Source organism: Macaca nemestrina, chromosome 1 (genome assembly GCF_043159975.1).
Source record: "Macaca nemestrina isolate mMacNem1 chromosome 1, mMacNem.hap1, whole genome shotgun sequence".
NCBI lineage: Eukaryota > Metazoa > Chordata > Mammalia > Primates > Cercopithecidae > Macaca > Macaca nemestrina.
This window is the reverse complement of record NC_092125.1, coordinates 208,129,182-208,156,836: the sequence shown is the minus strand read 5'-3', so window position 1 is coordinate 208,156,836 and position 27,655 is coordinate 208,129,182. Positions and strand designations below refer to the sequence as shown.

Sequence of the window (27,655 nt, the reverse complement as noted above, 5' to 3'; positions counted from 1 at the left end):
ATTAGCTGGGTGTGGTGGGGCATGCCCGTAATCCCAGCTACTCAGGAGGCTGAGGCAGGAGCACTGCTTGAACACGGAAGGCAGAGGTTGCAGTGAGCTGAGATCACACTGTTGCACTCCAGCCTGTGTGACAGCGGAAGACTCCTCAAAACAAAAACAAGAACAAGGAAAGGGGAGTCCTGGAAATCCGTGACAACTCAATGACAGAGATACTGAATGCCAGAACTGAAGGGGCCTTAGAGATTGGCCAATTCAACAACCACCAACCCATGTCCCAATTTACAGATAAGGAAACTAAAGCTAAAGTCGAGAGGAAAACCACACACACACACACGCACATGCACACGTACCCGTCACAGAGCAAGCAGGTGATAGAGGCAAGAACCCAGGGCTCCAGACAACCAGTCTCGTCCTCTTACCATTAGACCATCTTGCCAGGCTGGTATTTTCATGCAAAAGCGGCATTTCAGGCAGATCTGGCAGCAGAATGCGGTGGGGAAAGAAAGATTACAGTCCAGAAGACTGTGAAACGAGCCCAGGGGTGAGCTGGCAGGACAGCAGGCTCAAGCAAGATGGAAAGGATGGGCTGAGTGGGAGAACCACCAAGAGTGAAGAAACAGGAGGACTTGCCAGGAAACCATGAGGAAGGGAGTTGTGCAGAGCCAATTCACCGGCCATCTGCAGGCCTGGGGGTTTCCCCTGAGGAGGTCACCAGGCAGTCTGACCCTCACCTGGTGTCAAAGGCAGCAGACAAAAATTAACACAACTAGCCTCTGCTACAAAGCCCCTGTCCCCAGCTCCTCCCTTTGGCCAACCTCTCCATAGATCTGTTTCTTTCTTTTGACATTTTAGGATCTTCAGTTTGCAGCTGATGCATAGATGTATGTGTTTGGATGATCTGGTGTGAAATTAAAACCCAAACCAGAACCTAAGAGTGTGGACTCTTCCAGGTGGAAAAGCAAGCAAGGCTAGAACTAAGGTGGGGATTTTGATTTTTCATGTGAGGAGCAGGGATAGCAGAGCAAAGAGAATGGGGAACTATCTCTCCACCTAGCTCCACCCTGACATGAGGACACAATGGTAATAGGTGGCTGGCAGTTAGGAGGGTCCACTCGAGGAAGGTAACTGTGAGACTGTAGAAGCTGGAATAAAAATTTAGACCAATGGTCAGGCATGGTGACTCACGCCTATAATCCGAGCACTTTGGGAGGCTGCGGTGGGAGGATCACTTATCCCAAGGGTTCGAGACCATCTTGGGCAACATAGGGAGACCCTATTTTTACAAAAAAATTTTTTTGAAATTAGCCAAGCATGGTGGCGCATGCCTGTAATCCCAGTTACTTGGGAGACCGAGGCAGGAGGATAGCTTGAGACTGGGAAGGAGGATAGCTTGAGACTGGGAATTCAAGGCTTCAGTGAGCTATGAACCCACTACTGCACTCCTGCCTGGGTAACAGAGCAAGACTCAGACAAGAAGGAAGGGAAGGGGAGGGGAGGGGAGGAGAGGGAGAAAGAGAAAGAAAGGAGAGAAAGAGAGAGAGAAAGGAAGGAAGGAGGGAAGGAAGGAGGAAGGAAGGAAGGAAGGAAGGAAGGAAAGAAAGAGAGAGAGAGAAATAAAGGAAGGAAGGAAGAAAAAGAGAAAAAAAAAGAACTTAGACCAAGACCACTGGGGCCATTGAGTGCAAGGGCCCACTGAACCTAACCTTACAGCTATGTAAGGAGGCCCAAATGAAACAAGACTGGTAATAGCTAATGTTTATTAAGTCCTTAATCTAGCCACCATGCTAAGTGTTTTACCTGCATTATTTCATGTAATTATCACAACCACCTTATGAGTTAAATACTATTAGAATCCCCATTTTACAAATAAGAACATTAAAGGCCATAGAAGCGAATGGGTTAGCATAAAGCCACAGGGCTAATAGTGTTGGAGCTGTCTGATTTCAAAGACTGTGTTCTTAGTCCCTGAACTGCTCATACCTGTAACCCCAGTCTTTTGGGAGGCCGAGGCAGGAGGATCATTGGAGCCCGGGAGTTTGAGACCAGCCCTGGCAACACAGACAGACCACTGTCTTTACAAAAAATAAACAAAAAATTAGCCGAGTGTGGTGGTATGCACCTGTAGTCCCAGCTACTTGGAAGGCCGAGGTGGGAGGATTGCTTAAGGCTGGGAGGTTGAGGGTACAGTGAACAGTGATCATGCCACTGCACTCCAGCCTGGGCAACAGAGTGAGACTGTCTCAAAAACAAAGAACAAACAACCTCCTCCACGCCATCCACCAAGTACCTGACCCAGAGTTTCTGGTGGAGCCGTTTTTCTCCCCCAACCCATTTCTCAATATCGCTGAGGATATCACTGAAACTCAACACAGGTCATGTAGAAGTTGCTGAAGATCTTGATATTTTTTAGTTAATTGTCATGAGATTAATACATTCCCTATACCTGAGACTTTGAAGAAATGGGAGAAACTGCAAAGCCAAGTATGTATATTAGGGTTGATAGTACAGTAATTAAGAGCTCAGATTTTATTAGTCGGGCATGGTGGTGTGCGACTGTGGTCCCAGCTACTCAGGAGGCTGAGGAACGCAGATGGATCGAGGTTGGGAGGTCGAGGCTGCAGTGAGCTGTGATCACGCCACTGCACTCCAGCCTGGGTGACAGGAGACCATCTCAAGAAAACAAAACAAAACAAAAACCCTTGGCTGGGCGCAGTGGCTCGTGCCTGTAATCCCAGCACTTTGGGAGGCCGAGGTGGGTGGATCCCCTGAGGTCAGGAGTTCCAGACCAGCCTGACCAACATGGTGAAACCCCATCTCTACTAAAAATACAAAAATTAGCTGGGCGTGGTGGTGCATGCCTATAATCCCAGCAACTCTGGAGGGTGAGGCAGGAGAATCGCTTGAACCTGGAAGATGGAGATTGCAGTGAGCCGAGATCATGCTATTGTACTTCAGCCTGGGCAACAAGAGCAAAACTCCGTCTCAAAAAAAAAACCTCAAACTTTGATGCCTACGTCCCAGCTTTGCCAAATTCTTGCTGAGAGCCTGATGAAATCACTTATTGAAGCCTCTGTTTCCTCCTACATAAAATGAGGCCAATGCCACCTGAGCTGGTGGGGTTACAGTGAGAAGTGAAATGATGCATGTCAGCCCAGAGCACGGTCCTGACACACAGCTACAATCATCATCTTTAGCACCCTCATTGTCACTGTGCCCTGCAGCTATGGCCAAGGACAGCTGCCCTCTGCACCTGGCTATGATGGGATAGAAAGTGAGCTTCCTAATGAGGATGAGTCCCAAACATACAGTATGGCCTCTCCTGTCCCTGTCACTTTGTGGGCCTAGGGGTAAGTGGTGCTCCAGGAAAAAGGGGGGTAGATGAAGGTCCCCACAAGGTCAAGACAGGGAGTTGGAATCCATCATTTCACATTTCAAGAGCCTAACAGAATTTTTGAGGAAGGACAAGAGGATGAGCTGTGTCAGCATGCATAGTGGAAAGGGGCTCGGGGATTGTGTTAGGGACACAGCAAGAATCCAACCAGCCTTAGTCTGAGAAGTCCAGAAGTGCAAGGGCTACTACTTACCTTCCTTCCTAACTGGCTTACTATCCCATGCACAGAAACTTCACATTATATCACTAGGAGGCCCCCATAGGCACAGAGTCCTGCAGTGGGATGGGGAACGAGAAGATACCAAAGAAACCCAAGACATTCTCTTTCTGGAAAAGATTCACTAGGATGCAATTTATCAGCACATGTCAGTTACCACCAGGATTTCCTTGCTTATCTAAAGGCCAGTTATCAAGTGTCCTTCAGTCCCCTGGAAGCTAACCAAAAACCAGAACGAGGGACCAAAGGCCTCGTGATACCCCTTCTGGAGCAGTCAGAGGACTAAGAAGCCCATGCACTAAAGGTGACATACCTTAGCTGCAAGAGAGTCCCTAAAACCCTCGCTCACTGACTGCCTTGTTTCCCCTTAGACACAGTTTTAAATAATGTGGCTGATTTATCAGTCCCTTGCACATCAAGAGTCATAAACTTGAAGTGGCCAGGGAGGGCTGCTAGGGGCTGGTGCACTGAAGAGCGACGGTTGCAGCCTGACCACAAGTGAGACAAGACCAACTCTGAACAGCAGTGCAGCACAGGGGGCAACCCCATGCAGGTCAAACAGCTTTCCGCACCCTACATCAGAGGGCACCACTTCTCTGACATGAGACCTGGTCACAAATATTTTGGCTCTCTTGGGATGGCATGGGATGTTAGGAATGGCCACAGGACGTGCTTTGGCTTATGACACATGAACAGAAATAACGAGAGTCACTCCTGGGCAGAAGCTCTCAAAGCTAGCAGGTGATTCATCCGGCTTTCTTCCCGCTCCACCATGGTGAACAGCAACACTTCCTGATAATGGCAGCTCTACCAGCCTGGATCCTAGAGTGAGGATAAAAATGATGCACAGCGGAGCCTGCAGCCAATCAAAGAGCACGAGTGGCAGGGGCAAGAAATAAACTTTTGTTGTTTTTGGAGTTGCCTGTTACCACCAAACAACCTAGTCTATCCTGATTGGAACATCCTAAAAGGTTGAATGAGGTCAGCTCACTTTGATTAAAAAGTGTGTGTGTTATCTTTTTGGTAGAACTACCATTCAAAATAATCAATATTATATTTTGCTGCCTCTAGGATAATTTTCAATTATATGGAAAATTCACATACTCCAGTGTTTGCTGGATAAATGAGTGATTACCAGAACATGAATTGAATGAAAGAAAGGGATCTAGTTTCTGAAACACTCCCTTCACTAGGGAGGCTCCGGGTCTCTTGTTCACGGTTTTGTAAAAGTTACTTGTGTTATTTATGGAGCTAAGGTAGAAGCTGGGTCTCACGTGCTACTGCCAGAACCGGCCTCTCAGCATTTGTGGAACCAGCACAAGGGTGGCGTATGCTCAGGATTGGCCTACAGTTGGTTCTGCAAGTGCTGAGGGGCTCTGGTGCCCATGTGGTAGTTCAAAGACCCCATTATATATGTGTCTATGCTCTTAGAGAAGGAAATCTATGGGCTGGGCGTGGTGACTCATGTCTGTAATCCCAGCACTTTGGGAGGCCGAGGCAGGTGGATCATCTGAGGTCAGGGGATTGCGACCAGCCTGATCAATATGATGAAACCCCATCTCTACTAAAAAAATACAAAAATTAGCTGGGCGTGGTGGCATGCGCTTGTAGTCCCAGCTACTCAGAAGGCTGAGACAGGAGAATTGCTTGAACCTGGGAGGCGAAGGTTGCAGTAAGCTGAGATCATGCCACTGCACTCCAGCCTGGGTGACAGAGTGAGACTGCGTCTCAAAAAAAAAAAAAGACAGAAATCTATGATGTGTTCTTGAGTAAAAGAGCAAGCCAACAAATTCTTCAGAATATATGGTCTTTTTAAGCATACATGGCACATTTACAACATTGATCTCACACTAGGCCAACTACCAAGTTTCAATAAATTTTGAAGGATGGAAACCATATGGGTCATTTTCTCTGACCACAAAGCAATCAAGCTAGAAAAGAAAAATTATAACTAGAAAAAAATCTCATGTTTGGAAGGTAGGAAATATACTTTCAAGGAACCCATGGGTTATACATCCTCTCACTTAATCCCCCTAACTATTCATAATGCAGATCCTCATTTTAGAAACACAGGAGCTGAGATAAGAAAGAGAATACCATTTGCTCAAATTTACCCAGTTGGCAGTGGTGGAGCCAGGACTCAAAACCAGGCTCTGTAACTCTAGAGCCCAGGGCTTTAATGACACCCTGCTTACGCCATGTCTCAGGGGAATTCACAGATCCTCCCCCATAGCCTCAACGATCTGCTGTTTCACCTCTTAAAATGGCCAGCCATTGACAGGTGGAGACCTAGGCCCAGTTTGCTCTGGTGGCCCTGACCATGGGCCATTGTGTAGAGATGCATTTCCCTTTTGCTCTTGCCTACTTGGACTGAGGCACGAAGTCTTGAGTAGTGTAGAGGGGAGTTTCAGTCTGATGCCCCCAAATAGCTTTGAACTGGATCCCTAAGAAGACTTCCTTCCTTTTAAAGTTTTTTTCCCACATGGGTCCAAGTAGTAAGCAAACACAGAAGAAAGACAGAAGGAAGTCAATTCCAGATGGCTCTCCATCTTGCTCTACTGCACATTAAACAGAAAATTCCAACATAACATTAAGCAAACAAGAGTATTAATATCATTCACATTATAAATGGAACAGAATGGAAATTCAGTCTGTATCTGACTTAAATTTGGGGCGAGGTCCTCAGAGCCAGAAAACAGACAATAAAAGCACCCTGATTCTGAGCGAGTTGGAGGTTTATAATATTTGAGGCAAGAAAAATGACCAAGGTACTCCTAGGCCTCTCTGGGAGTTTCCTTCTGGGTTTTTAAATTTTATTTATTTAAAATGTTTCTCTTTCTTTTTTTCTTTCCTTTTCTTTTCTTTCTTTTTCTCTTTCTCTCTCTTTCCCTCCCTCCCTCCCTCCCCCTCTCTCTCTCTCTTTCTTTCATTCTTTCTTTTTTAAGACAGAGTCTTGCTCTGTCGCCCAGGCTGGAGTGCAACGGCACGATCTTGACTCACTGCAACCTCCGCTTCCTGGGTTCAAGTGATTCTCCTGCCTCAGCCTCCAGAGTAGCTGGGATTACAGGCGCCTGCCACCACGCCAGGCTAATTTTTCTTATTTTTAATAGAGATGGGGTTTCGCCATGCTGGCCAGGTGGTCTCGAACTCCTGGCCTTAAGTGATCTGCCCACCTTGGCCTCCCAAAGCGCTGGGATTATAGGTATGAGCCACCGCGCCCAGCCTTCTTTTTTTTTAAGATGGGGTCTGGCTGTACTGCCCAGGCTGCAGCTAAGTTTTAACTGACCAAACTACTTCTCTGTTGTGGCAAAGGCCTGTGCAAATGGCCATTTAACACTGTTGTCGAGTCATCTTCACCATCTCAACATGCTTGTGTTGTTTCCTATCAAGATACACTTTTAGCAAAACCCCCAAAGAATCCAGAGCTTCTGAGGTACCTCTTTGTACCTCAGTTTTTCTCCCTGTGTTGTGAGAGCCATGCTGTCTGCCTCTCTGTGGGCTCACAAGTATAACTTACTACTGTAAGTATAAGTAGCACTATGTTCCATACAATGAGAAGACTTGGAAATAAACAGAAAATGTGATCACGGCTCATACCCTAGAAATTTACATAAATTTCTTCAACAAGTGACCCTGGGGAGGGAGAGGGCTACGAGGTAGGAAGAGATGGTGTTGGGCTGGGCTAGAGTCTCTGAAGGTAGGGATTTTCACTCTATCCTTTGGCTTCATCTCTTCTACTGAAGCAGCAGCACTGACCGGAGGTGAGGGAATGAGCTCGCTGGGCTGAGTCTTCTCATCCAGGCCTCACAGTGCTCAGCCCGGGGCCTGGGTCTCCCCCAGTCCCACTCTACCGCTTGTTCCCCACTCCATCAAGGCCCCAGAAAGTCTGTTTGTCAATCAGCAAGTGATCCCAGTCCCAAAGTGATTTTAAGATCAAAGTACCCAGTTGTCCAAGCAGCAGTGTGATTACACCTTTCAATCTGTGAAAAGGGGTCACGTTGATCACTTTCTGATAGGCGCTCATGGGTGCCCTTGGGTAGCTCCCAAATGAAAACTTGGCTGAAGTGACTTTACAAACGGCCAGTTGTGCCTACAAGCTGGACAGATGGTGGGGGGCCCCTGGGGTGAGCGACGGTCCAATGCCTTCAATAAGGTTGTTCCATTGATCATAGTCTTCTTTCAGGTCTGAATAGGAAAAAAACAGGAACACTAGGCAAAACATTGTGAGGTTTGGTCAAAGAGTAGCTAACATGCATTGAGGGGGTCATCCTAGAGAGAGGAGCCCTGGGATACCAAAAGGACTGATTTTGGTGGGGTTGTGTGGTGGTGGTGGTAAGGATAACTATGATTTATTCAGTGCCTTTATAAATCACTTACATAATCCATAACAATTCAATAACAATAACAGAGGGTAACATTTATTGATGGAGAATTCATTCTAGGGATTGTACTAAATGCTTTACATTCATAGTTTCATTTAATTTTCACCATATCCCTATGAACTAATGATTACTACTAGTCTTATCATATAATTCAGGAAACTGAGGCTCAGGGAAGCTATCTGAGTTGTCCAAGGTCATTACAGCTGTTAAGTGGTAGAGACAGAATTCAAATCCAGGTCAGAGATGAATGGGCATGGTGGCTCATGCCTGTAACCATAGTGCTTTGGGAGGCTGAGGCAGGAGGATCACTTAAGGCTAGGAACTCCTAGACCAGCCTGGACAACATAACAAGACCTCAACTCTACAAAAAAATAAAGAAATTAGCTAGCTATGGTGGTGTGTGCTTGAAGTCCTACCTACTCAGGAGGCCAAGATGGGAGGATTGCTTGAGGCAAGGAGTTGGAGGCGGCAGTGAGCTGTGATAATGCCCCTGCACTCCAACCTGGGCAACAGCAAGACCACGTCTCGAAAAAAAAAAAAAAAAGGCAGAGAAAATGAAAAGTCTAGTTCCAGGCTCAAGGAAGTTACTACGCAAAAAGCAGTGCCTGACAGCTCAGCCTGTGGGTGCAAATCCAGGACCACTTCAGTGAAGGGCAGGAGCAAGAGGACAGCAACATCATGGAGCAGCGTAACCCCAGGAATGACTCAAGAGGGGGCCCCGAGCTCACAGCCGATAGGGGTAACCACACAGCAAGAACAGGCACAAAGGGTCCAAGCCCTCAGGCTGAGGGAGCAGGGCAAGCTGAGCAGGTGAATGGTGGCCTTCCTCAAAACAGACTCTGGGACAGAAGGCAGGGATCACTCTCATGCATTTTTGGATTCCCAGCACCTTGCCAGGAACCTGGCATGTCATAGGTCCTAACATATAAACGCTACATAGTCATTAATTCAAAAAACAATAAGCACATCCATTATGTGCCACACTCTGTTCTTTGAGCTAAAAATATATCCACAAACAAAACAGATGGAAACTGCTGTCCTCACAGAGCTCATCATCTAGCAGGCAGAGACAAACAACAAACATAGTAAATTATGTAGGATGTGAAAAGGGGAGGGGTGCCATGGAAAAAAAATAGAGCCCGCTAAGGGAAGCGCTGGTGGTAGCTGGGGGTTGGGGTGAAGGGAGGAAGGAAGGGCCCAATGTTTTTTTTTTTTTCTTTGAGACAGAGTCTTGCTCTGTCACCAGGCTGGAGTGCAGTGGCTCAATCTTGGTTCACCGCAACCTCCGCCTCCCAGGTTCAAGTGATTCTCCTGCCTCAGCCTCCCCAGCCCAAGTAGCTGGGACTACAGGCATGTGCCACCACGCCCCGCTAATTTTTGTATTTTTAGTAGAGACGAGGTTTCACCATGTTGGCCAGGATGGTCTCGATCTCTTGACCTTGTGATCCTCCTGCCTTGGTCTCCCAAAGTGTCGGGATTACAGGTTTGAGCCACAGTGCCCGGCTGGCCCAATATTTTAAAAAGGGTGGTCAAGGTGGGCCTCACTAAGAAGGTGAGATTTGAGGCAAGGCTTGAAGGAAGTGGGAGTGTGCCATGAGACTATCTGAGAGGAATGTTCTAGACAAAGGGAGCAGCAGTACAAAGGTCCTGAGGCAGCAGCGTGCCTAGTGCGTTCCAGGTTCATGTGGTGAGAGTGAAGTGAGCCAAGGGAAGACCAGCAGGCGAGGAGGCCAGGAGGGACTGGAGGGCCACGTGACATATACCTGGCAGGATAATCGAGTCTGGCTTTGGCTTTTAAGGAGACTGGGAGCCACTGGAGAATTCAAAGCAGAGGAGTGAGAAGATCTCACTAAATTCCTAAAAGGATCACTCTGGCTGCTCTATGAAGAAAAGACTCTTTAGTGCTCGCTCTAGCAGCACATATACTAAAACTGGAATAACACAGAGATGAGCACGGCCCTTGCACAAGGATAACATGCAAATTCGTTATGCATTCCGTCTTTTTCAAAGAGAAATAAATAAATAATAATACCATGATTGAGGAAGCCAAAATAATAAATAAATAAATAAATAAAATGACTCTTCAGTAAAGTTTCAGGATACCAAGCTGGTGTATAAAAATCAGTGGTGGTGATTTTTCATGCCTGTTTTTTTTTTTTTTTTTGAGACGGAGTCTTGCTCTGTCGCCCAGGCTGGAGTGCAGTGGCCGGATCTCAGCTCACTGCAAGCTCTGCCTCCCGGGTTCGGGCCATTCTCCTGTCTCAGCCTCCTGAGTAGCTGGGACTACAGGGGCCCGCCACCTCGCCCGGCTAGTTTTTTGTATTTTTTAGTAGAGACGGGGTTTCACCGTGTTAGCCAGGATGGTCTCGATCTCCTGACCTAGTGATCCGCCCGTCTCGGCCTCCCAAAGTGCTGGGATTACAGGCTTGAGCCACCGCGCCCGGCCTTTCATGCCTGTTAACACCAGCACTTTGGGAGGCTGAAGCAGGAGGATCGCCTGAGCCCAGGAGTTTGAGACCAGCCCAGGCAATAAAGTGAGACACTGTCTCTATAAAAAAACTAACGAGGAAACAAACAAAAATATCAGTAGCATTTCTATACACCAGTAACAATCAAGCTGAGAACCCAATCATGAATTCAATCCCATTTGTAATGGCCACAAAAAACACACACACACACACACACACACACACACACACACACACACACACACCTAGGAATACCTTTAACCAAGGAGGTGAAAGATCTCTACAAAGAGAGCTACAAAATACTGATTAAAGAAATTGTAGATGACACAAATAAATGGAAAAAACATCCTACACTCATGGAATGGAAGAATCAATGTTGTTAAAAATGACCATAATGGTCAAAGCAATTTCCAGATTCAGCGCAATTCCTATTAAACTACCAATGTCATTTTTTACAGAATTAGAAAAAAAGTCCTCAAATTCATATGGAACCAAAAAAGAGCCTGTCAAAGCAATCCTAAGCAAAAAGAACAAAGCTGGAAGCATCACATGACCCAGCTTCAAATTATACTACAAGGTTATAGTAACCAAAACAGCATGGTACTTGTATAAACACAGAAAAATAGATAAATGAAACAGAATAGAGAACCCAGAAATAAACGCCCCATACCTACAACCAACTGATCTTTGTCAAAGTCAACAAAAATATATACATGGGGAAAAGATACCCTATTTAACAAATGGTGCTAGAAAAATTGGATAGCCATACGAAGAATAATGAAATGGGACCCATATCTTTCAGCATATATAAAAATTAACTCAAGATGGATTAAAGACTTAAACATAAGACTTGAAACTATAAAAATCCTAGAAGAAAAATTCTTCTGGACATTGGCTTAGGTAAAGAATTTGTCCTTAAAAGCAAATGCAACAAAACCAAAAACCGACAAATGAGACTTAATTAAACTAAAAAGCTTCTGTACCACAAAACAATCAATCAACAGAGTAAATAGACAACCTACAGAATGGAAGAAAATATTTCCGAACTATATATCCAACAAAGGGCTAATATCCAAAATCTATAAGGAAAGGCTGGGTACGGTGGCTCACGCCTGTAACCCTAGCACTTTGGGAGGCCAAAGCTGGTGGATCACTTGAGGTCAGGAGTTCAAGACCAGTCTGGCCAACATGGGGAAACTCTGTCTCTATTAAAAATACAAAAAAATTAGCCAGGCATGGTGGTGGGCACCTGTAATCCCAGCTACTCAGCAGGTTGAGGGAGGAGAGTCACTTGAACCTGGGGAGCAGAGGTCACAGTAAGCCGAGATCACACCACTGCACTCCAGCCTGGGTGGCAGAGCAAGACTTCGTCCCAAAAAAAAATCTACAAGGAACTCAAATAACTCAACAAGAAAAAAAAAAAAAAAAAAACACATAATCCCATTAAAAAGTAGGTGTTCTGCAGAAACTGGACTCAAAAAAAGAAAAAAGTGAACAAAGGACATGAATAGACATTTTTTTCAAAAGAAGACATACAAGTTTCCCACAAACATATAAAAAAAAAGTTCAACATCACTAATCATCAGAGAAATGCAAATTAAAACCACAATGAGATACTACACCAGTCAGAATGGCCATTATTAAAAAGTCCAGAAACAATAAATGTTGGTGAGGATGTGGAGAAAAGGAACGCTTATGCACTGTTGGTAGGAATGTAAATTAGTACAACGTCCATGGAAAACGGTATGGAGATTCCTCAGAGAACTAAAAATAGAACTACCATTTGATCCAGCAATCCCACTACTGGCTATCTACCCAAAGGGAAAGAAATCATTACACCAAAAAGATACCTGCACGTGTATGTTTATCACAGCACTAGTCACAGCAGCAAAGATATGGAATCACCCTAAGTGCCCATCAACAGAAAATCTGATAAAGAAAATCTGGTGTACCGATATACCATGGGATACGACTCAGTTATAAAAAAAAGAATGAAATCACATTTTGCAGAAATGCAGGCCATTATCCCAGGTGAAATAACTCAGAAACAGAAAGTCAAATACCGAATGTTGTCACTTATAAGTGGGAGCTAAACGATGAGTACACACGGACATACAGAGCAGAAAAATAAGACACTGGAGACTCCAAAAGGTGGGCAGGTAGGAGGGGGCGAGGGCCGAAAAATTACCTACTGGGTACAATGTTCACTATTCGGGTGATGGGTACACTAAAAGCCGAGACTTCACCACGTGCAATATAGCCATGTAAGAAAATTGTACTTGTACCCCCTACATTTATACAAATAAAAAAAAGACTGTGAGGGGGAGGGACTGGCAAGGGTGGCAGTGAGGAGACCAGTTAGGAAACCACTGCACTAATTTGGATGAGAGATGATTTGGACAGGATGGTAGCTGTGGGGTGGTGACAAGTGATTTGATTCCATGTGTATTTTGAAGGTAGAGCCAATAGGATTGCTTGAGGGGCTGGGTGGGCGGCAAGAGAGAAAAGACAAGAGACAAGGATAAAGACTTAGACCTGAGTAGAAGGATGGAGCTACTATTAATGAAGAAGGGAAAGAGTGCAGTTGAAATTGGTTTTTTTTTGTTACTTCTATTAGATGACTAAGTAGAGATGGGGAGCAGTGGCAGAGGGAGTACCCAGCATGGAGGTGGCATGGAAAGCCATGAGAAGAGGTCCAGGCACTGGGCCCTGCAAGCAGCACAGCTGATGGAAAATACCCAAACATGGAGATAGGAGAAAGTCCACAGTGTGGATCTCCGAAGTGAAGATGGAGTTTTCCCAGAGGAGGGGGCCATCAACTGCATCAGAAGCTGCAGAGAGTTCCAGAAGATGGGGAATGAGAACTATTGGAGCTAGCTTTGTGAAGGTCATTGGGGACCCTGACAATAGCGGTTTTGATGGAGCACTGTGATGCAAGCCTGGAGTGGGTTAAGAGGGAATGGGAAGAGTGGAATTAGAAAAAGCAAAGGCAGACGTTCTTTTGAGTTTTGCTGTGATGGGGAACAGGGAGATGGGTGGCAAGTGCAGGGGATATTGAGGTCAAGAGAAAATTATTTTTTTCTGTGAGAAACTTCAGCATGAAATGAACCACGAGACAGGGAAAAATTGATGATCTAAAGTAAAGAGGGGCTGGGCATGGTGGCTCACGCCTATAATCCCAGCACTTTGGGTGGCCGAGGTGGGTGGATGACTTGAGGTCAGTAGTTTGAGTCCAGGCTGGCCAACATGGCAAAACTCCATCTCTACTAAAAATGCAAAAACTAGCTGGGCATGGTGGCAGGTGACTGTAATCCTAGCTACTTGGGAGGTTGAGGCAGGAGAATCGCTTGAACCTGGGAGCAGAGGTTGCAGTGTGCTGAGATGGCAGCTACTGCCTTCCAGCCTGGGCGACAGAGTGAAACTCTGTCCCAGATAAATAAATAAATAAATAAAATAAAGAGGGAAGAATCACTGGCGCAATCATGTTGAGCAGACAGAAGAGGATGGAATCTCGTGTTGGGGGGTTGGCCTTCATTAGGCAACTGAGGTGGGAACTCTAGAAACCGAAGGGAAAGCTGATTATACACAGGAAGGAGGGGAGAGGTGGTGTTGGGAGTCTGAGGAAGTGCTGGGTGCTTCCATTTTCTCGGTGAAGTGGGAGGCAAAGTTAACTGAAAGACAGGATAAGGGAAGAGGTGTGAGAGGTTTGAGGAGAAAGAAGGTGTGAAATAGTCTTCCATGAGAGTGGGAGAGGAAAGTAGGTGCAGACAGGAGCTGCATGGAGTTAATACGAAGGAAGCACCAGTCTTCATAGAAGATCATATCCCCAGAGCAGCCAAACTAGTGCTCTCAGAAGGATTTTTTTCAGAGTGAGAGGTTCAGCTGAGCCACTTACAGCCTATTTTAGTTTCCCATGTGACAATGTACTATGTGGCTACTAAAAGCTTTTCTCTCTTTGTAAAGCTAATTAGCCCAAGCCCAGACGCTTGGCCTTCTTCTTTTCTTTTGAGACAGGGTTTCACTGTGTTACCCAGGGTGGAGTACAGCGGCACAATCACAGTTTACTGCAGCTTCAATCTCCTAGGCTCAAGCAATCCTCCTGCCTCGGCCTCCTAAAATGCTGGGATTATAGACATGAGCCACTGCACCCGACTTTTTCAGACTGCCTTATCTCTTATCACCCAGATTAGTGCAAGAACCTCCTACCTAAAAGCTCCTTGCCTCTCACCTTGCCCCATCCTCCACAACGCACCAGACTGCGAGCACAAGTCTAATCACGACATTCACCTGCTTAAAACCCACCAGGGGCTCCTGACGGCCTGTGGAATAACATTCAAACTCACTTCAGCAAATCCGAAGTGGGCATCTTCGTCTGGCTTCTGCCCACTTCTTTATCTTTGTCTTTCAACAATTCACTCTCCTGAGCTCCAGATACACTAAGCACAGTTTCCCAATCCTGACCAGGCCCACTCAAGCATTTGTGCCTTCTGTCCAGAAGACCTTCGCCCTTTCCTGCCTGTGAACCCTCTGCTAAGATTAAAGGCAAGCATTGTGTTGTCAAGGAAGCCTCCTTTCCTAGCTGTTCTTCCACTCCTGTCAAAGTTAGGCGACTGTCCTCCGTGTGGACAGTCTAAAGACTGAGTGCCTACTGTGGCCATGGAACTTAATCACTCAGAGTCACCGCCGGCATAGTGAAGTGACTAAGGGCATGGGCCTTGGAACTGGCCAATTTAGGTTACATATTGGCTTTGCCACTTGATAACCAGATAAGCTTGAAGAAATTATTTAATTTCCTATGCTTCGGTATCCTCCCCTGTAAAATGGAGTCAAAAATAAAGGTATCTTCTGGAAAGGGCTATCTCTAGAATTACCACGATAAAGTAGGAGCAGAAGGCCTGGCATAAAGGAAGTCCTCAACAATCTTCCTTCAGTCTAAGTGCCTCCTACCCCATTTCCATGTCTGCTGGTCTCTAACAGTGAGTATCTTAGCTCAACGGGTATTGCTTTTAAAGGGAGCACAATCGTGCCATGGTGGGCTTCCTATCATCTTTCATCCTAAGCTTTTATAATGACATGGTGCCTATGAAGAGACAGGGAAAGAGGGCTGAGGACCAGGCAGTCAGGCACCATCAAAGTCTTGAGACATGGGTCCATTCCCTACTTGCCAGGTGATAAGAATGATGCCCTAAATCTCTTATTGACCCTAAGGTCTCCAAACACAGAATGGAATCAAGGCTCATGATGTGCAAGATGAAACGAACAGGCAGAAATAGAAAAATGAAAATTTACTTCCAGAAAGTCAATAAATGCGTAAGACAGATGTGTTTTCAATGCAAACTCAATCCAGGCTAAGTTTGTTGTGCACTTGTGAGGAATGTGAATGCACTCAGGTCATCCAACTAAAAGCCTAGTGTCCAGAGCACAGAGGCGGCCAGGCGCGATGGCTCACACCTGTAATCTCAGCACTTTGGGAGGCCAAGGCAGGTGGATCACTGGAGGTCAGGAGTTCAAAACCAGTCTGGCCAACATGGCAAAACTCTGCCTCTACTAAAAATACAGAAAGTAGCTGGGTGTGGTGGTACATGCCTGTAGTCTCAGCTACTTGGGAGGCTGAGGCAGGAAAATTGCCGGAGAAGCACTTGAAGCCAGGAGGTTGAGATTGCAGTGAGCTGAGATTGCACCACTGCACTCCAGCCTGAGCAACAGAGTGAGACTCCATCTCAAACAAAACAAAACAGAGCACAGAAGTGACTGTCCAGGACAGCACTGGTCAGACCACATCTAACACATTATAGTCAAGTCAGGGCACCACAGTTTATCTATTTATTTTATGGAGATGGTATCACTCTATTGCCCAGGCTGGAGTGCAATGGCACAATCTTGGCTCACTGCAGTCTTGACCTCCCAGGCTCAAGTGATCCTTCCACCCCAGCCTCCCGAGTAGCTGGGACTATAGGCACATGCCACCACACCTGGCTAATTTTATTTATTTTTTTGTTGAGACGGGGTCTCACTATGTTGCCCAGGCTGGTCTCAAACCCGTGGCCTCAAGCGATCCTCCCATCTCAGCCTCCCAAAGTAGCTGGGATTACAGATGTGAGCTAACACGCCCAGCCAGGGCACCACACTTCAGAAGGAGCACCAAAAAACAGTGACTCCAAAGGAAGGGGATAACAAATAGCAACACGGGGAACTGAGCAGGGAAAGGTGGAGGTACCACGAACATTTAGCTTAATAAACAGAACACTCAGAGAGGACCAGCATAGGTGACTTCAAATATCTAGGGAACTGCCAGGTGCCATCTTAGGCTTCTCTGGGTAGCTCTTGAGGGGTTAATCTGGGCAAGTAGAGGGGGGTTACAAAGTGGGAGATCTTGCTCTTATGTTAAAGGCAAACCTTCGAAATTCAGGCAAGCCTGGTTCCTTTCTCGTGGAAACTGCCCTGCACACAGCACCTGCTAAGGGATCAGAAAGGGACCTCTGATGCAGAGAGCGTTGGAGCCTCGCTGGGACAGGGCTACAGTGTGTTCTGGCAGGCAAAGAGGAGCTGATACAATCAAATTGCCTCTCTTGAGAATCTATTCAAAGAAATCAAAAAAAAAAAAAAAAAAAATACGGCAGTGAGCAGTGGGAGCTGAAGATGAAAAGATGCCACAAGCTAGAGGGAACACACTCTAAATGGTTCAAGCTATGAGGAAGTAGAAACGGAATAAACAGCTGCTATCAGTGAGAAAAACCACAGAGCAGAAAAAAAATGCATAATGGAACAAAGAAAAAGAGATGTCATGAGAGGAAAACACACAGAGACTGACCCCATGAGACAGACGGAAAGAAAAGTCAGTCCTGCTAGCCACCCTGATTTCTATAACTGCGCTCCCACCCAGTCCAGGTGCAGTCTCATAAACAAACTCCCCTTTTTTTCTCAAGCTGAGTTTGTGAGCCTCTAGCCTTTGTAACCAATAAAGCTTAGTAAGAGGATGCCTCCTCTGGGTGGAAGCTGGACCACGGACCTCTGCAGGTCTGGACCTTTAGCTGCTCTGTGACTGATGACATTATTCATAGTCCTTCCATGCTTTGTTTCTTTAAAACACTTCCATAAATTTAGCCCGTCATCCTCATAAGCTCCCCTACAATGCAGATAAGGTGGGTAATAATGAGTCCGGGTAAGGAGAGAGGTGGTGGAGTAGAGAGAGGTGAATACTCCATTTACAGGGAGGAAACCAAGGTTCAGAGAGGTTAAATGACTAGGCCAAAGTCATTCTGCAAGCAAGATAGTCAGAATCTCCAAACTTTCAGTTAAGTGTTTTTTCTTATTTATTTGTTTAATTATTTATTTATTTAGAGACAGGGTCTTGCTCTGTTGCTCAGGCTGGAGTTCAGTGGTGTGATCATGGCTCACTGCAGCCTAGACCTCCTGGGCTTAACCGATCCTCCCACCATAGCCTCTCGAGTAGCTGGGACTATAGGTGTGTGCCACCACACCCAGCTAATTTGTTTGTTTGTTTGTTTGTTTGTTTGGTAAAGATAGAGTCTCACTATGTTGCTCAGACTGATCTCGAACTCCTGGCCCCAAGCCATCCTCCCACCTCAACCCCCAAAAGTGCTAGGCATGAGCCACTGCAACTGGCCTTGTTTTTTCTGTAATTCTATGTAACTCTCTCCTTCACTCAGGTTTTCCACTTGCCATAAATCTCCTTCCCAGATCCCAGACATGTCAGAGATTTCACTCTGCTGCAAGGAAATCTAAGGGACCCCACGGTTGCCCCAAAAGCCCCAGTTTTCTCCTTACCGAGGTGCTTCTGCAGGAAGGCCAACATGGCCCGCACCATAACCTCCTGCCCTTCATAGGGGTCCAGGGTCCCACGGGTTTGAGTGGAGAAGAATTTACCAATCAAGTTGCCAGTCACAAAAGCAAAGTCAGTTTGACTCCGATGAACAGAACCACTAGGGGAAAAGAAAAACAACTGGCAGGGGTCTGGCGGCGAGGGCATACAGATGTGTGTTAGGCACCTACTATGTGCAAGGTGCTTTTCATGCATTATCACACTTTATTTTCACAGCAACCTTGTAAGGGAAGTATTTTCCCCCTTGACAGAATCCAAGGAAAGAAATAATCTGCTTAGGGTCAGGTCATACAAGTAGTTGGGGGTGCCTGGCTTCAAAGGTAGCTTGACCCCTAGACTACAATGCCTGGCAGTGCAGGGAAAAGGCTGAGCTAGCGGGAGCGGAGACAGAAGCAAGGAGGTGGGGTCTGTGGCACGTGGCGTCTCTATGTTACTATAATCTATTAGCTGTGGCTTTTGCCCGGTGAATTTCAAACCATTCACAAAACAAATTAAGTTATTCTTCAGAACTGTCCCACAGAGTGAAGAGGGAAAAGGAATTACTTGCCTTTATTTAAACAATCAGAAAAGTAAGAGTAAGTGCTTTGTAAAAGGGGGTTCCTGGGTTAGAACTTAAGTCCTTTGGTGCTAGATACATTTAATTTGCAGGTAAAATCCTCACTAGGTTAATTTTGGGCTAAATTATTCATAACTGAATTCACTAGTAAATTCAGTGAGAGAAAGAGAATTTAAATGCTAAAGTATTTGTCTGATATCACAGAAAAACTGACTTTAAAAAATGCATTAGTTAAGGCACACAAAAAGGTATATAGAATAATATATGGGATACTTGAGTATCCAGCACTTGGTTGAATAAATGATACCTTGCCAGGCGTTAAGTCCCCTGAGTGACCCCTTCCCAACTGGCCTCACCTCCCTTCCCTCCTGGTCACAATTATCCTGAATGTGACCTGGGGAAGCATTCAGGCAGTGTCCACTGCCATGAAACCTAACGGAAGGAGAAGGGGTGGCCCTAGGAAAGAGGGCCGGGACCAAGATGAGCAAGGGAAGAAGTCACCAGCCATGCGGCCCCAGTGCTCAAGGGCTCTAGATTTGGCATTTCAACTACCCAGTGACTCCAAAGGTCCACAGCATGCAGTCACTTGTCATTCTGCTGAAATAGGAACCAGATGGATCCCTGAATCCTGTGTGCTGCTGGGCTCGACTGCAGGGCAGGAGCAGTCCGTGAGATCTCAGCCTGACATCTGTGGCTCAATATCACCTCCCACATGTGGAACATTTCTTAAAGTCACTAAAAATGTTTTTTTCCCTGTGAAAAATGGCTCCCAAAAGGAAACCAACTGATAGTGCTGATGATGGAAGTGAAGAAAATGTGGCTTCTCTTGACCAGAATATAGATGGTTTATGGAAGACAACATATGTTAACAGCGATCTGTGATTCTGGTATTCATGAAGGTCTCTAGAAATGTGTCTGGTGAATATCAAAGGTCTATATATTCACACTCTTCCAATGATCCAATAAAATTCCCAAATGAGGCTAGCAATCTCTGGAACTTACCCAAACCCACACCACTTCCTTTCCAACACGCAATCCCATAATGCCCTTTTTCAGAAAGCACTAGGTAAATCCTGTCATAAAGTCAGAAAAACTATGGAATAAGTCACTGTAGATGGAGCTTAGTGGAGAAGAAGGACAGACAGAAAATTCTAAATTCTTTGCAATTCAGGAAGTATTCAGGTATCCTATACTAATGGGTAGAAAGTTCTGGATAATCCAGAAGTTAAGGGCACCACAGCAAATGGCAAATGGAGAGGGCACTGGGATCACGACCTTGTGGTTTACTCACAGAACAGTTATGATCCTAGACTGTTCATGCTGGGCACATATCTTCTTCATCAAATTGACACTCTCCATTGTCTGGAATTTCTCAGTATTGATAAAGAACACAGGGCCTCGGGCTTTGGGGTAAAAGTCACGTTCCAGAGGAAACATCCAAGCATCCAGAGCCACTGCACACCTGGAACAGGACCAGACATTTGGAGTTGCCATGCGGAATCCCAGGCAAGAATAGTTAGGGTGGTGGAGGGAAGGGCGGAATTCCTCCCTCTGGTGGGGTAAAGGCTCAGAAAGCCAGGAAGGGGGTACCAGGGCCCATGGCCTTCAGTTAGGATCTTAGATAGGGATCACTTTTACTTTTCACCAAAGATCCTTCTAGATTTCTGTTTTTTTGAGACGGAGTCTTGCTCGTCGCCCAGGCTGGAGTGCAGTGGCGAGATCTTGGCTCACTGCAAGCTCTGCCTCCCGGGATTCACGCCATTATCCTGCCTCAGCCTCCCAAGTAGCTGGGACTACAGGCGCCCGCCACCACGCCAGGCTAATTTTTTGTATTTTTATAGAGACGGGGTTTCACCGTGTTAGCCACGATGGTCTCGATCTCCTGGCCTTGTGATCCGCCCGCCTCGGCCTCCCAAAATGCTGGGATTACAGGCGTGAACCACCGCACCCAGCCCTTCTAGATTTCAAACTCCCTGAGAACAAGGATCAGATCTCCCTCTTCTCCAAGATCTACTCTCAGGTGACTGACCTGAGATCCATAGAATGGCACTTCATTCATTTAATTACTCATTCATTCAATATTCATTGAGTGTCTACTATGTGCTTTGGATATAGACATAAATGAGTGTTCTTGTTCTCATGGAGCTCCCAGTCCAGCAGGGAAGATAGAACAGACAAGGTGGCAAAACAATATAGCTTAGTGCCCCAATTGCACAAGGTTCTATGTGAGGTCAAGAAAAGCCTCCTTGGTGCCAACAGCAAAACCATGTCACCAAGGGCAATATTATGGCCTTAAGATTTAGCCATTTCCCTCCTCAGACCCCTGAAATGCTCCTCTGTTCTTCTCCATCTCAATAAAGGACAATCATCTTCCACTCAAATAATAGATACACAAATGAAAAACCTTGGGCTGGGCATGATGGCTCATCCCAATAATCCCAGCACTTTGGGAGGCTGAGGCAGGAGGATCACTTGAGCCCAGGAGTTTAAGACTAGCCTGGGCAATAGAGCAAGACACCATCTCTTAAAAGAAAAATTTAAAAATTAGCAGGGCATGGTAGCATGTACCTGTAGTCCCAGCTATTTGAGAGGCTGAGGCAGGAGAATCACTTGAGCCTAGGAGGTTGAGGCTGCAGGGAGCTGACTGTACCACTGCACTCCAGCATAGGGCAACAGAGCAAGACCCTGTCTCAAAGGGAAAAAAATAAAACTAAAAACCTGGATTTCCTCTCTTTCCTTCACCTCCCACATGACCAAGTCCTGACAACTCTAAAACATATCCTGACTCCAGTCACTTCTCTCCATCCCACTATCTCAATCCTGATGTAAATTTATCATCTCTCACGTTGACTCTGAAACAGCATCTCTCTAACGAGCCTCTAGGCTTTCAGTCTTGTCCTGCTACAATCCATTCTTCACACAGTAGCCAGAAGGATCTTTTAAAATGTAAGACTGATATTTCTCTGTTGAAAATCTTCAACAGTTTCCCATCATACTTAGAATAAAATCTACACCTCCTTACCCTGGCCAAACGACCCCGTGATCTGGCCCCTGCTTCTCTTTCTGATCACAGCCTAAATTGCCTCCCCCTCACTCACTATGCTCCTCCCACCCTAACACAAAAAGCTTCTTTCCACCGCAGGGCCTTTGCATTAGCTATTCCTGCTGGCTGGAAATATCTTCCTCTAGATCTTCACACAGCTGGCTTCTTTGCCTTTCCAGTCTTGGTTTCACTTTCTCAGAGACATATCAGCCTCTTTTCTTTTCTCTGTTTTTTTTGAGACAGGGTCTTGCTCTACTGCCCAGGCTGAAAGTGTTGCGGTCAGAGCTCACTGTAACCTCGAACTCCTGGGCTCAAGTGATCCCCCTGCCTCAGCCTTCAAAGTAGCTGGAACTACAGGCATGCACTATAACACTTGGCTAAGTTTTGTTTTTTCCTTTTTTAAATTTTTTGTAGAGACGGAGTCTTGTGATGTTTCCTAGGCTGATCACAAACTCTTGGCTTCAAGCAATCCTCCTGCCTCAGCCTCCCAAAGATCTGGGGTTACAGGAGTGAGCCATCATGCTCAGCCTTATTTTTCTTCATTGCACTTTGGTCACGGGGATTTTATTATCTATTGGCTTTTTCACTACTCTGTCTCCTCCCACAATAATATAATCCCATGAAATCAGAGATCTTGTTTTCTTGTTTAACCACTGAATCCTCAGTCCCTAAACAGTGCCAAGAATATAGTACTTGTGTAACAAATACTTGCTAAATGAATAAATGGTGTATGGAGCTAAGCACAGCAACACTACTAGGAAACTCACCGAAATTGGATCTCCTTAGCCAAAGCCAGAATAGCAGTGGCCCCTCCAAATGAATGTCCCATCACAGCCACACGGCTCATGTCAATGTTGCCCTGAGGAAAGCGGAGAACTTAGCCAAGTCAGAAACTCAGGACTGCTTCTTTAGGAATTCATCAGGAACAAGAGGAAGAAATGTGATGCAATGAGGCCAAAGGCACAATACAGCAAGCGAGTCCACCAACACCACACTATCAAGAATCTCTTGCCTATGGAAGGGGCAACAGTCAAGCAATCCTTAGACTGAACAGCCTTGTGTAGGCAGGAATTGTGAAAACCATACTTTTCATGTTTACTTTTGTAATCTCACCACCTAACAATAGTGGACCAGGGTAGACATTCAAATATCTATGAATAGGCCAGGTGCAGTGGCTCATGCCTATAATCCCAACACTCTGGGAGGCCAAGGCGGGCGGATTGCTTGAGCTTAGGAGTTTGAGACCAGCCAGGGCTCAAACATGGCAAAACCTTGTCTCTACAAAAAAGTACAAAAATTATCTGGGCATGGTGGTGTACACGTATGGTCCCAGCTACTCAGGAGGCTGAGGTGAGAGGACTGCTTGAGCTCAGGAGGTTGAGGCTGCAGTGAGCCATGATTGCACCACTGCATTCCAGCCTGGGTTACAGAGTGAGACCCTGTCTCAAAAAAAAAAACAAAAAACAAAAAAACAAAAAACCAACCATCTATGAAGACATGAATGGCTCGAAATGGTCAGATTCCACATTGACCCATTGGTTTATGAGCACGTTCAGAATAAGAGCCTCCTCCATCCTCCAGAATCTCCACCTTATAAACTGGTCCAAGGGTCCATGACACATGGACTGAACTGAGGGTGAAACAGGGATGCTCCTGCTTCCCGTCCATTGTGCTCTGGAGCAAAGACTGCTTGTGCAGAAGCCAGGGCAGGTTCTCCTTCCTCTCTGGATATCTGTCGTGATTTTTATCCAAAGTCAAGGGAAGAGTGAGTCTGTGCACGCTAACATGCTCCGCACATATCTATTTCTGGTCATCCCCAGAAGCCTTCAGGGTATGGTTATATAAAAAGCCACTGCAGCTGCTCGCTAAGGGGCTCAGGAGACCTCTCCAGGCTCTACGGCCCAGGCTCTGCTCTGAACTTTTGCTCTGCTCTCCCCAGTGTCTATTCCAAGGCTTTGTACCTAAATCCTCCCCCTTCGCTCAGTACCCTCAGATCAGCATCTTGGTTGGATGGCCTCTTCGGCATTTAAAAAAACCTCTAAAATCAGAGGTATACAAAGAAGTCTCCCACTTACCCTGTTTTTTTCTACATGGTTGCCTGCCACCTACCTCCAAACAGGTAACAGTTTCTTATGTGTCCCTGAGGAGATTGCTTATATTCATAGGTCAACTTGAATATACACTTTCCCTCTTTTCATACACGCGGCGGTGTATCTTTTTGTACATAAAAACATTAGTACATAAAGAGTTTCCACATCCTTTTTCACAGCGACTTGGCCATGGGACAGACAGCTAGCTGATCACCAAATCTTTTCCTCTTGTTCCTGGTCTCACAGCTAAACTATTTCCCAGCAGTTAGGCAAGGACTTGTGATTGTTCTAGCCAACAGAATGTGAGCAAAAGTGCTATCTCTACTTCCAGACCTGGTCCATAAATTGTCTCATACAAACCTCTATGCCCTTTCCCATTCTGTTGGCTTAATGCAAACAACAAATTTGGGATTCACAAATTTTGTGAGAGGGTAGAGCCATAAGAAATTATAAAAGGAGCAGGGATCCCTGAGTTGCCTCTTATACAGGAGCACCCATATTGAACTTTATGTAGGAGAGAAATACATTTCTACTGTGTTAAGCCACTGAAATGTGGGGTTTACACACTCTAGCAATTAGCATTAACCAAGTAAACACATCCACTGTCCCATAATTAAACCAGTTCCCTCACTGGTGAACGTTTAGATTACTATCAAACTTTTGCCATAACAAACAACACTGGAATGAACAACACTGTCCATCTATTACGCTGCATGTGTGCAGGTATTTATTTGTAGGATAAATTCCCCAAACTGGAAATTACTGGGTCAAAGAAACATATGCATTTGTACTGCTGATGATATCAATTGCCAAATGCTCTCCATGGGACGATTTGTGTTCTCACCAGCAATGTAGGAGAATATCTACTTGCCCACAACTTTGTTAACAGAGTGAGTAATCAATTTTTGGATCTTACTCAATTTGATAGATGAAAATGTACTTAGCTTTTTTTTCATGCTGTATTTCCCCCAGAAGGCTACCCTCTTAACTGATCTAACTGGACTGTAGCCTGCCATTTTCCAATTTTTTTTTTTTTTTTGAGATGGAGTCTCACTTTGTCACCCAGGCTGCAGTGCAGTGGCACGATCTTGGCTCACTGCAACCTCCACCTCCTAGGCTCAAGGTCAAGCAATTCTCGTGCTTCAGCTTCCCGAGTAGCTGGAACTATAGGCATACGTCACCACGCCCAACTAAATTTTTTTTTTTTTTTTTTTTTGAGATGGAGTTTTGCTCTTGTTGCTCAGACTAAGTGCAATGGCGTGGTCTCAGCTCATTGCAATCTCCACCTCCCAGGTACAAGCAATTCTCCTGCCTCCGCCTCCCGAGTAGCTGGGATCACAGGTGCCTGCCACCACGCCCAGCTAAATTTTTTGTATTTTTAGTAGAGACGGGGTTTCACCACATTGGCCAGGCTGGTCTCGAACTCCTGACCTCAGGTGGTCAGGCTGCCTCAGCGTCCCAAAGTGCTGGGATTATAGGCGTGAGCCACCACGCCCGGCCTGAATTTTGTATTTTTAGTAGAGATGGGGTTTCGCCATGTTGACCAGGCTGGTATTGAACTCCTGGGCTCAAGCGATCCACCCAACTCAGCCTCCCAAACTGTTGGGATTACAGGCGTGAGCCTGGCTTCCCAGTGCCTTTCTCAGGCTCACAGGCATGCAGGCCCGGACCTCAGTGTCCAGGGCACCTCTGACTCTCATGCAGGTTGATGACATGAACACTGTAGTTGGTAAAGCACTCTAGATTCCAGGGTCTGTCTTACCTACTGGGCATGCAGTAGATTGCTTCTTCCTGGAGGATACTACCAAAACCTTTAAAATATACATTCTGAAGGTTTGGGGCACACAGCATAGGCTGTAGAATCAAAAAGCCCCAATTTCATGTTTGACTCTACCACTTACTTAGCTGGGTACTCTTGGGTTCTTAGCCTTTTTGATCCTTGGTTTCTTTCTAGGTAAAGAGGTACGAATGCTTACTGCATAAGTTTGTGGGAGGAGCTCTTAAAATAGCAAGTCTCATAAAGCAGTAATTGTAAATATATAAGTTTGGGTTTTTTTGGGGTTTTTTTTGTTTTTTTTTTTTGAGACGGAGTCTCGTGCCGTCTCCCAGGCTGGAGTGCAGTGGCGCGATCTCGGCTCACTGCAAGCTCCGCCTCCCGGGTTCACGCCATTCTCCTGCCTCAGCCTCCCGAGTAGCTGGGACTACAGGCACCCGCCACTTCGCCCAGCTAGTTTTTTTGTATTTTTTAGTAGAGACGGGGTTTCACTGTGTTGGCCAGGATGGTCTCGATCTCCTGACCTTGTGATCCGCCTGTCTCAGCCTCCCAAAGTGCTGGGATTACAGGCTTGAGCCACCGCGCCCGGCCAGTATTTTTTTTTTGAGACAGTCGCGCTCTGTCATCAGGTTGGAGCGCAATGGTGCAATCTCAGCTCACTGCAACCTCCGATCCATGGGTTCAAGTGATTCTCCTGCCTCAGCCTCCTGAGTAGCCAGGACTATATGCCCAGCTAATTTTTGTATTTTTAGTAGAGACGGGGTTTCACCACGTTGGCCAGGATGGTCTCAATCTCTTGACCTTGTGATCTGCCCACCTCAGCCTCCCAAAATGCTGGGGTTACAGGTGTGAGCCACCGCACCTGGCCGTATTTTTTATATACATATATACACACACACACACCCCATTCTTATTCACACAATACAATATGACATGGCTATTAAAAATCATGCAGTTGGGTGCAGTGGCTCACATCTGTAATCCCAACACTTTGTGAGGCCGAGGCAGGTGGATTGCCTGGGCCCAGGAGTTTGAGACCAGCCTGGGAAACATGGTGAAACCCCATCTCTACAAAATACAAAAAATTAGCTGGGCATGGTGGCGGGCGCCTGCAGTCCCAGCTACTTGGGAGACTGTGATAGCTACAGTGAGTGGTGATCACACCACTGTACTCCAGCCTCGGTGACAGAGTGAGGCCCTGTCTCAAAAATAAATAAAAATAAATAATAAAAGTCAAGCTATACAGGAGGATTGCTTAAGCCTAAGAGTTTGAGTCCAGCCTGGGCAGATAGCAAGATCTTGTCTCTAAAAAAATTTTTTTTAAATCATGCCATAGAAAAATATTAATTGGCATAAGAAGATACTAATACTGTCTTGCTAAATGAAAATAAGGCCACAAAACAGCTTGTATTAAATGATAATATAATTGTGTAAAAAATATATATACACATATTAATACATGTAAAAATAACTGGAAGGAAAAATATCAAAATATTGAAAAAGGTTTTTCATTTTTCTTCATGCTTTTGTGAAATTTCTTGGTTCTCTGAATAGAGCCTGAATGACTTTTGAAATTATGGACAAAAAAAGATTGGGTGGGGGTGGGGCATAAAGAATGTATCTTCATAAGCACCAAATTTCATGGCCAGGATGGTTTTATACCCTCCTGGGAGGGTTCTTGGGATTCCCTCAAAGGAAGGACTGAGCCTGCAGTGGACACAGGATGTTTGCTGCTCAGTAGCCTGAATCTTCTTCCCACCATCCATCTGACCTTGTGGGCGTTCAATCATCTGACCCAGAAGTGGGAATGTAACCTAGGCAGGCCAATCGGAATACCCTCTCCCTCTGACACAGGGACTAGCCCAGAGGGGCATAAGACCCACATAGGGTC

The 27,655-nt window shown here is 45.8% G+C and overlaps 1 protein-coding gene and 1 non-coding gene across 9 annotated transcripts in view; one reads left to right on the top strand and one right to left on the bottom strand.

Moving 5' to 3' along the window:
- LOC105494485 (platelet activating factor acetylhydrolase 2) overlaps positions 1-27,655 on the bottom strand; it is a 61,344-nt gene that overhangs the window by 12,701 nt on the left and 20,988 nt on the right. For 2 of the 8 annotated variants that reach the window (XM_011762933.3, XM_011762934.3), the window contains 5 exons: positions 22,668-22,759; positions 20,149-20,319; positions 18,247-18,401; positions 16,855-17,035; positions 6,194-7,793 (listed from right to left, as the gene is read on the bottom strand). In XM_011762933.3, the coding sequence (XP_011761235.1) occupies positions 7,775-7,793; positions 16,855-17,035; positions 18,247-18,401; positions 20,149-20,319; positions 22,668-22,759 (618 nt within the window). In that variant the 3' untranslated portion in view covers positions 6,194-7,774. Of the gene's footprint in view, positions 1-1,598; positions 4,431-6,193; positions 7,794-16,854; positions 17,036-18,246; positions 18,402-20,148; positions 20,320-22,667; positions 22,760-27,655 lie in introns of those variants that run through there. The other 6 variants (XM_011762935.3, XM_011762936.3, XM_071098222.1 and 3 more) reach the window with 5 other exon arrangements.
- On the top strand, positions 9,892-9,995 carry LOC112429092 (U6 spliceosomal RNA). Its single transcript, XR_003021219.1, has one exon. It is a non-coding gene; the product is annotated as a U6 spliceosomal RNA (small nuclear RNA).